Here is a 9,963-nt window from a genome sequence, read left to right on the forward strand (position 1 = left end):
TTTTTTTTTTTTTTTTTTTTTTCCAAATCTCCGGCGGCGAGATTGCACTCTCGAGGTTTTCGTTTTTTCTCCATTTTGCTTTGCGTTTAATCGATTGATAAACATGGGGAGAAGTCTGTAACAATGAATCTTAAAACGAATCGATTACGTGATTTCTTCTTAATACTGTTCATGAATAGAACCATCTGACTTTTTGTAGATTTTGTTTTTTTTTTTCTGGGGATAGAAACTTGGATGTTATCATCTTCTTTTTTATGACTTTTTTTTTTTCTTTCTCCAGAGTTTTATGAGAATCTATGCTTAAAACTGCTTACTTTTTGCGTGGTGCTTGTCTCTGTTCTTCCTTTTTGTGATTATTAAAGTTTTTTTTTTTTAATATCTCCACTTATATGGCAAATATCTTTTTTTCCCAACTTATTCTCCCCATTTGTATTCATTGAGTTCATAACCACAAACTCATTGATGTCTTTTTTTTTTTTTTTTTTTTTANAATAATTGCAGATTGGAGGATTGTTAGTTACTTGTGATGTGTAGTGTTTGAGAGGATAATAAACTTTGAAAGCAGAGGGATTTTAATTTTGTATTGAGGAAGAAGAAGATGGGGTTTGAGCCGTTGGATTGGTATTGTAAGCCGGTGCTGAATGGTGTGTGGACAAAAACAGTGGATTATGCATTTGGTGGATACACTCCTTGTGCTATTGACTCTTTTGTGCTTGGCATCTCTCATCTTGTTCTCTTGATTCTTTGTCTTTATCGCTTATGGCTTACTTCCAAGGATCACAAAGTTGTCAAGTTCTGCTTGAGGTCGAATTGGTATAACTATTTTCTTGCTCTTTTGGCTGCTTATGGTACTGGTGAGCCTTTGTTTCGATTGGTTATGAGGATCTCTGTCTTGGATTTGGATGGAGCTGGTTTCCCTACGTATGAGGTTCGTGTAATTACTTCATTTGCTTTTTGTTGTTGTTGTTGCTCTGTACGTTTTATCTGAAAGATGCTGTTGTTTTGTGCTTTCTTTGCCAGACGTTCATGTTGGTCCTTGAAGCTTTCGCTTGGGGTTCTGCATTGGTTATGACTGTTGTGGAAACTAAAACGTATATCCATGAACTCCGTTGGTATGTCAGATTTGCTGTCATTTACGCTCTTGTGGGAGACATGGTGCTGTTAAATCTTGTTCTTTCAGTCAAGGAGTACTATAGCAGGTTGGTTAATTTTGCAATCTATGTGGTTTATGGAAAGTCGTTGCATTTGGTCTGCAGGATGGCCTTATACTGTATATGTCATGTTTTTTTTTTTTTTTTTTGCAGTTTTAAACTGTATCTTTACATAAGCGAGGTGGCAGTTCAGGTTTGCACATTTAGACTCTTTTTTTTTGCATTCTCTAAACTGCTCGGTACCATCTGCTGTGTCTAAATCAGGCTATAGATGATACATCTGTCTTTTGATAATGACGTTGAGGGTGGCTTTTGAATCCAGGTTGCATTTGGAATTCTCTTGTTTGTGTATTTCCCTAATTTGGATCCCCACCCTGGTTACACACCAGTGGCGACTGAAAACTCGGAGGATTCTGAGTATGAAGAGCTTCCTGGAGGAGAAAATATATGTCNCGATTGGTTATGAGGATCTCTGTCTTGGATTTGGATGGAGCTGGTTTCCCTACGTATGAGGTTCGTGTAATTACTTCATTTGCTTTTTGTTGTTGTTGTTGCTCTGTACGTTTTATCTGAAAGATGCTGTTGTTTTGTGCTTTCTTTGCCAGACGTTCATGTTGGTCCTTGAAGCTTTCGCTTGGGGTTCTGCATTGGTTATGACTGTTGTGGAAACTAAAACGTATATCCATGAACTCCGTTGGTATGTCAGATTTGCTGTCATTTACGCTCTTGTGGGAGACATGGTGCTGTTAAATCTTGTTCTTTCAGTCAAGGAGTACTATAGCAGGTTGGTTAATTTTGCAATCTATGTGGTTTATGGAAAGTCGTTGCATTTGGTCTGCAGGATGGCCTTATACTGTATATGTCATGTTTTTTTTTTTTTTTTTTGCAGTTTTAAACTGTATCTTTACATAAGCGAGGTGGCAGTTCAGGTTTGCACATTTAGACTCTTTTTTTTTTGCATTCTCTTAACTGCTCGGTACCATCTGCTGTGTCTAAATCAGGCTATAGATGATACAGCTGTCTTTTGATAATGACCTTGAGGGTGGCTTTTGGATCCAGGTTGCATTTGGAATTCTCTTGTTTGTGTATTTCCCTAATTTGGATCCCCACCCTGGTTATACACCAGTGGCGACTGAAAATTCGGAGGATTCTGAGTATGAAGAGCTTCCTGGAGGAGAAAATATATGTCCTGAGCGGCATGCAAATTTATTTGACAGTATGTCACTCTACATTTCTCATTCCCACCGTTTGAATTTAGTTATCTATATGCATTTCTATTTTATTGTGAGAATCACCACAGTATCTCTGATCTCTTTTTCACTTACTACCTATCTAAGTTGGAATTTCTTCTGAGCTTAAATATTTCCCTGAATCTATAAATTTCTAATGGAGTGCTAATAGTTGGTAACCGGTCACTATAAGTGTTTTCACATTTACACAGCGAGTTGTCTATAGTATTTTCAGTTTCTTTTTAACTTCTGCTTCCGTTCTCTATAGAAATGAACTTAGGAAAACTGGAATGTGATTGTGAGACCGAAGTTTTTGCTTAGGGGTCATCACTTTGACTAAGCCGCAACATTTTGTATAGTAGATTCTTCAATATCTGTTGAGCTTTGACTATTATGTACCTTACCATTATATTTTTATCCCATAGGAATCTTCTTCTCATGGTTGAATCCGTTGATGACTCTGGGATCGAAACGGCCTCTCACGGNCTGTTAAATCTTGTTCTTTCAGTCAAGGAGTACTATAGCAGGTTGGTTAATTTTGCAATCTATGTGGTTTATGGAAAGTCGTTGCATTTGGTCTGCAGGATGGCCTTATACTGTATATGTCATGTTTTTTTTTTTTTTTTTTGCAGTTTTAAACTGTATCTTTACATAAGCGAGGTGGCAGTTCAGGTTTGCACATTTAGACTCTTTTTTTTTGCATTCTCTAAACTGCTCGGTACCATCTGCTGTGTCTAAATCAGGCTATAGATGATACATCTGTCTTTTGATAATGACGTTGAGGGTGGCTTTTGAATCCAGGTTGCATTTGGAATTCTCTTGTTTGTGTATTTCCCTAATTTGGATCCCCACCCTGGTTACACACCAGTGGCGACTGAAAACTCGGAGGATTCTGAGTATGAAGAGCTTCCTGGAGGAGAAAATATATGTCCTGAGCGGCATGCAAATTTATTTGACAGTATGTCACTCTACATTTCTCATTCCCACCGTTTGAATTTAGTTATCTATATGCATTTCTATTTTATTGTGAGAATCACCACAGTATCTCTGATCTCTTTTTCACTTACTACCTATCTAAGTTGGAATTTCTTCTGAGCTTAAATATTTCCCTGAATCTATAAATTTCTAATGGAGTGCTAATAGTTGGTAACCGGTCATTATAAGTGTTTTCACATTTACACAGCGAGTTGTCTATAGTATTTTCAGTTTCTTTTTAACTTCTGCTTCCGTTCTCTATAGAAATGAACTTAGGAAAACTGGAATGTGATTGTGAGACCGAAGTTTTTGCTTAGGGGTCATCACTTTGACTAAGCCGCAACATTTTGTATAGTAGATTCTTCAATATCTGTTGAGCTTTGACTATTATGTACCTTACCATTATATTTTTATCCCATAGGAATCTTCTTCTCATGGTTGAATCCGTTGATGACTCTGGGATCGAAACGGCCTCTCACGGAGAAGGATGTATGGCATCTGGACACTTGGGATAAAACTGAAACTCTCATGAGGAGGTATTTTTGTTTTATAAATCATATTTGCTATAATACTGTCTATGACTGGCATGGTTGCGTGATATAATTTTATCTCCTTTTTTAGCTTCCAGATGTCCTGGGATAAGGAATTAGAAAAGCCCAAACCGTGGCTCTTGAGAGCACTGAATAGCAGCCTTGGNTTGCATTCTCTAAACTGCTCGGTACCATCTGCTGTGTCTAAATCAGGCTATAGATGATACATCTGTCTTTTGATAATGACGTTGAGGGTGGCTTTTGAATCCAGGTTGCATTTGGAATTCTCTTGTTTGTGTATTTCCCTAATTTGGATCCCCACCCTGGTTACACACCAGTGGCGACTGAAAACTCGGAGGATTCTGAGTATGAAGAGCTTCCTGGAGGAGAAAATATATGTCCTGAGCGGCATGCAAATTTATTTGACAGTATGTCACTCTACATTTCTCATTCCCACCGTTTGAATTTAGTTATCTATATGCATTTCTATTTTATTGTGAGAATCACCACAGTATCTCTGATCTCTTTTTCACTTACTACCTATCTAAGTTGGAATTTCTTCTGAGCTTAAATATTTCCCTGAATCTATAAATTTCTAATGGAGTGCTAATAGTTGGTAACCGGTCATTATAAGTGTTTTCACATTTACACAGCGAGTTGTCTATAGTATTTTCAGTTTCTTTTTAACTTCTGCTTCCGTTCTCTATAGAAATGAACTTAGGAAAACTGGAATGTGATTGTGAGACCGAAGTTTTTGCTTAGGGGTCATCACTTTGACTAAGCCGCAACATTTTGTATAGTAGATTCTTCAATATCTGTTGAGCTTTGACTATTATGTACCTTACCATTATATTTTTATCCCATAGGAATCTTCTTCTCATGGTTGAATCCGTTGATGACTCTGGGATCGAAACGGCCTCTCACGGAGAAGGATGTATGGCATCTGGACACTTGGGATAAAACTGAAACTCTCATGAGGAGGTATTTTTGTTTTATAAATCATATTTGCTATAATACTGTCTATGACTGGCATGGTTGCGTGATATAATTTTATCTCCTTTTTTAGCTTCCAGATGTCCTGGGATAAGGAATTAGAAAAGCCCAAACCGTGGCTCTTGAGAGCACTGAATAGCAGCCTTGGGGGAAGGTAAAGAGAAACATCTTTGCAGTCATGTGTTCTCGTATCTTTGAAATATGAATTGATTGTTTGGGCTTCGTCATGATATGTAGCTATATAGGGAAGCATTTGGTTGTAATTGTTAATGCATTATGAACAACTAGAAACTGATAAACCTTTTATCGCTGTGAGATTAAGTATGGTTTAATGCATGTCAACTAGGATAATCAATGTGTTACTTTTCTGGTCGTAATATGCTAAATATTTCTCATCCTTATGAACTGTTTGTCTTACGGAAACCTGTTTCTGCATTTTGTAGGTTTTGGTGGGGTGGGTTCTGGAAGGTACGTTTGTTTCTCTTTCTTGTGTTTTTATTTATTTATTTACATTATTCCGTAACAATCTTTTTCTTTGTCTATGTAATAATATTGATGGCTTCGGAGGTCTTATATTTCCTAAATGATGTGTTTTGTAACTGGTTAATTAAGTGTTTTGACCTTTTTAATCTACATTGTATCATAGATTGGGAATGACTGTTCACAATTCGTGGGCCCTCTTCTACTGAATGAGCTTCTAAAGGTTTGTTCCTTTGCCCTTTTCTTTTTTCCCCAGTTCACATTGTGTTTGAACCTATTTAACAAAATGCTATGTAATTTGGCCATTCACATGGATCGCTCAGATGGATTCATAATTTTACTGGCTAACATTAGTGTTTAAACGTTCTTGGTAGATTCACAATCCTATCATCCTTTGGATATTACGATATCTCTTAATGTGGTCTTAAAACTTTCTGCAGTCAATGCAACTTAATGAACCAGCGTGGATAGGTTACATCTATGCAATCTCAATCTTTGTTGGAGTGGTATGTAATTTGCAACAAATTACATTTTCTCCGCTTCCTTTTTTTTATCTCTTGCATGGACATCAAAGGATATATCTATGCAAGTCTTTGATGTTGATTTTGACAATTTCAGGTATTGGGGGTTCTATGTGAAGCTCAATATTTCCAAAATGTGATGCGTGTTGGTTACCGGCTAAGATCTGCACTGGTAAGATGAAGTTTCACATCAATTATCTTTGCTACTTAGTTTCTTCTGTTGTTGCTATGCTTCTCATGTTTTCATTCAAAACCTGTACTGATTTGTTTGTTGAAAACTATAACAGATGCTTTTAGATTGCTAATTTATGCTGATGACTTCCTCCCTTAATAGATTGCTGCTGTGTTCCGGAAGTCATTGAGGCTAACTAATGAGGGCCGTAAGAAGTTTCAAACAGGAAAAATAACAAACTTAATGACAACTGATGCTGAGTCGCTGCAGGTATATGTCTTTGTTGCCTTTTCCTTTCTTGGCTTTGTCTGTTTTTCAGTATTAAGTTTTACTTCATAGTTGTGTATATACCTCAAAATATGAGTCTCAAATGCAGTTTACCAAGATAATCCTCTTCCTGTAAGTTATTGACTGATTCTGAAAGCTAATTATAAGATTCAAGGAATCTAAGAGTTCTTTTAATGCGGTTGTAGGAGTTGGATTTTCCTTTGTTAGCCAATAAACCTTTAATATTGCTTGATATGTAGTCAAAAAGTTACCTTTGGATAATGCTTTTATCAAAGCTTCGGCTTGAAATCTAAGTGTTTACCTAGCTGATAGCTGGTCTTATTTCTAAATTTTCTCCTGTTTGTTACAGCAAATCTGCCAATCACTTCATACCATGTGGTCAGCGCCATTCCGTATAATTGTAGCGCTAGTTCTCCTCTACCAACAATTGGGTGTTGCCTCCATCATCGGTGCATTGTTTCTTGTTCTGATGTTCCCTATTCAGGTTCTTATATCTTTATAATTCCTCATGATCTTTGATTTTGAGTGCTTATTTCTCATTTGTTTCTTAATTTTCTCTGCTTCTCTCCTCATCACTTCAATTCTTTTTCAGATCAACGACTATGATTCATTTTCTTGTTTTTTTTGATCCAGACTGTTATTATAAGCAAAACACAGAAGTTAACAAAAGAAGGGTTGCAGCGTACTGACAAGAGAATTGGCCTAATGAATGAGGTTTTAGCCGCAATGGATACAGTAAAGTACGATACTTTAGAAGACTGGGACCTGATGTTTCTTTTTTGCATAGTTGGATGTTTGAGGCAATGTTTTAACTCACTAAACCCATATAATGTAGGTGTTATGCTTGGGAAAACAGTTTTCAGTCCAAGGTTCAAACTGTACGTGATGATGAGTTATCTTGGTTCCGAAAAGCACAACTCCTGTCAGCGGTAAGGCTTTAGTGCAGTGACTATTATATTAATTGCTTCTATAGACTGTATGCATAGTGTGCAATAGTTGTCTTGGTCATATACTGGTCGTTCTCGTAACAGTATGGTTGTATATAAAGACAAATCCAAGCTGCTCGTCTAGTTAAATGCCTTTGACCATTTTGAGAGTGGTATCCATCAAGAATCAAGATGTGTTGGCATTTTGTGTACTTTTCTAGTTCAGTGAACATTGTTTTAGTTGTATCGGCCATGTGTAGCAGCATTCTATAACATATATTGCATTATATGTATTTCGATTTCCTCTTTTCATGTTAGTTTCTGACTCATTTTTGGTCTTCTATTTGTGCTGCAGTTCAATATGTTCATACTAAACAGCATTCCTGTCTTCGTGACTGTTGTTTCATTTGGTGTGTTCTCATTGCTTGGAGGAGATCTGACACCTGCAAGAGCGTTTACGTCACTTTCTCTATTCTCTGTGCTTCGTTTTCCTTTATTTATGCTTCCGAACATTATAACTCAGGTGATTTTCCTTTGAACCATGTATTCATGTCCAGTATGAATAGTGTGGCATCAGTAGTAATGATTGCTTCTAATTGTTCTTTTTATATTTAACCTCTAGCTCTTTTTCTAGACCAGTCATTGTCATAATTTTGTTTTGCAGATGCTGACCAAGTTTTACTTGTGTAGATGGTAAATGCTAATGTATCCTTGAACCGTTTGGAGGAGGTACTATCGACTGAAGAGAGAGTTCTCTTACCGAATCCTCCCATTGTACCTGGACAGCCAGCTATCTCAATAAGAAATGGATACTTCTCCTGGGATCCAAAGGTCTTCTTTGTCTATTTTACCCCATGTTCTTACGTCTTCTAGTTTTCGTTATTACATATTGTCATTGAAGTACAAAAAGTGAGCTAGAAGTATACATATGCAGGCGGATAGGCCAACCTTGTCGAACATCAACTTGGACATACCTCTTGGCAGCCTAGTTGCGGTAGTTGGCAGTACAGGAGAAGGAAAAACCTCCCTAATATCTGCTATGCTTGGGGAACTTCCTGCAAGATCTGATGCTACAGTTACTCTTAGAGGATCAGTCGCTTATGTTCCACAAGTTTCATGGATCTTTAACGCAACAGTAAGTTCATATATTGTTGGTTTTACTAGTGTATTATCTCAAGTGATTTTGAGCTGATGATTGTAAGTTACATCCGTAGGTACGTGATAATATATTGTTTGGGGCTCCTTTTGACCAAGAAAAATATGAAAGGGTGATTGATGTGACAGCACTGACGCATGACCTTGAGTTACTTCCCGTAAGTTTTGTGCAGAATTCCTTTGCCACGTGCATCANTTTTGCAGATGCTGACCAAGTTTTACTTTTGTAGATGGTAAATGCTAATGTATCCTTGAACCGTTTGGAGGAGGTACTATCGACGGAAGAGAGAGTTCTCTTACCGAATCCTCCCATTGTACCTGGACAGCCAGCTATCTCAATAAGAAATGGATACTTCTCCTGGGATCCAAAGGTCTTCTTTGTCTATTTTACCCCATGTTCTTACGTCTTCTAGTTTTCGTTATTACATATTGTCATTGAAGTACAAAAAGTGAGCTAGAAGTATACATATGCAGGCGGATAGGCCAACCTTGTCGAACATCAACTTGGACATACCTCTTGGCAGCCTAGTTGCGGTAGTTGGCAGTACAGGAGAAGGAAAAACCTCCCTAATATCTGCTATGCTTGGGGAACTTCCTGCAAGATCTGATGCTACAGTTACTCTTAGAGGATCAGTCGCTTATGTTCCACAAGTTTCATGGATCTTTAACGCAACAGTAAGTTCATATATTGTTGGTTTTACTAGTGTATTATCTCAAGTGATTTTGAGCTGATGATTGTAAGTTACATCCGTAGGTACGTGATAATATATTGTTTGGGGCTCCTTTTGACCAAGAAAAATATGAAAGGGTGATTGATGTGACAGCACTGACGCATGACCTTGAGTTACTTCCCGTAAGTTTTGTGCAGAATTCCTTTGCCACGTGCATCAAAAATTTCCTTAGGTGAAACGAAATTTAACATTTGTTGGTGCGATGTAAATCGAAAAAAATTGACAACTGCATCAGATCCATTGATAGCATGGACTTCTCTTTTCTAGTTCTCAGGTATCTAAGTTTATTTCCTATTCTTTCTTTTGATTGATAGGGTGGTGATCTCACGGAAATTGGAGAAAGAGGTGTTAACATCAGTGGGGGACAAAAGCAGAGGGTTTCTATGGCTAGGGCCGTTTACTCAAATTCCGATGTGTGCATCTTAGATGACCCATTGAGTGCCCTTGATGCGCATGTTGGTCAGCAGGTAAACTAGCCAAAGACTCTTTCAGATAGAACAATACTTTGTTATCTTTAAATCTTGCAAATCTTGAATTCTATAACGTTTGTTTCCAATCTGCATGAATATTCTTATTGTTTGCCACCTGATATTTAGAACTGGCTGTTATGTATAGGTTTTTGAAAAATGCATAAAAAGAGAACTAGGACAGAAAACGAGAGTACTTGTTACAAACCAGCTCCACTTCCTATCACAAGTGGATAAAATTTTACTTGTCCATGAGGGAACAATAAAAGAGGAAGGAACATATGAAGAATTATGCAATAGTGGCCCATTGTTCCAGAGGTTAATGGAAAATGCAGGGAAGGTTGA

General features: G+C 37.4%; 1 protein-coding gene across 2 annotated transcripts in view; it reads left to right on the top strand.

Moving 5' to 3' along the window:
• The window catches only part of LOC104757391 (ABC transporter C family member 1), a 15,028-nt gene that overhangs the window by 609 nt on the left and 4,456 nt on the right, over positions 1-9,963 (top strand). Inside the window, exons 2-20 of one of the 2 annotated variants that reach the window (XM_010480129.2) lie at positions 502-928; positions 1,021-1,199; positions 1,305-1,344; positions 2,211-2,367; positions 3,777-3,891; positions 4,952-5,032; positions 5,322-5,346; positions 5,525-5,581; positions 5,799-5,864; positions 5,977-6,051; positions 6,214-6,321; positions 6,689-6,823; positions 6,973-7,079; positions 7,175-7,268; positions 7,621-7,788; positions 7,956-8,096; positions 8,200-8,400; positions 8,480-8,578; positions 9,466-9,618. In XM_010480129.2, coding sequence (XP_010478431.1) covers positions 599-928; positions 1,021-1,199; positions 1,305-1,344; positions 2,211-2,367; positions 3,777-3,891; positions 4,952-5,032; positions 5,322-5,346; positions 5,525-5,581; positions 5,799-5,864; positions 5,977-6,051; positions 6,214-6,321; positions 6,689-6,823; positions 6,973-7,079; positions 7,175-7,268; positions 7,621-7,788; positions 7,956-8,096; positions 8,200-8,400; positions 8,480-8,578; positions 9,466-9,618 — 2,331 coding nt within the window. In that variant the 5' untranslated portion in view covers positions 502-598. Of the gene's footprint in view, positions 1-501; positions 929-1,020; positions 1,200-1,304; positions 1,345-2,210; positions 2,368-3,776; positions 3,892-4,139; positions 4,314-4,751; positions 4,867-4,951; positions 5,033-5,321; positions 5,347-5,524; positions 5,582-5,798; positions 5,865-5,976; positions 6,052-6,213; positions 6,322-6,688; positions 6,824-6,972; positions 7,080-7,174; positions 7,269-7,620; positions 7,789-7,955; positions 8,097-8,199; positions 8,401-8,479; positions 8,579-9,465; positions 9,619-9,766; positions 9,959-9,963 lie in introns of those variants that run through there. The other variant, XM_019239079.1, reaches the window with a different exon arrangement.

This window comes from Camelina sativa, chromosome 17 (assembly GCF_000633955.1).
Source record: "Camelina sativa cultivar DH55 chromosome 17, Cs, whole genome shotgun sequence".
Classification (NCBI taxonomy): domain Eukaryota; kingdom Viridiplantae; phylum Streptophyta; class Magnoliopsida; order Brassicales; family Brassicaceae; genus Camelina; species Camelina sativa.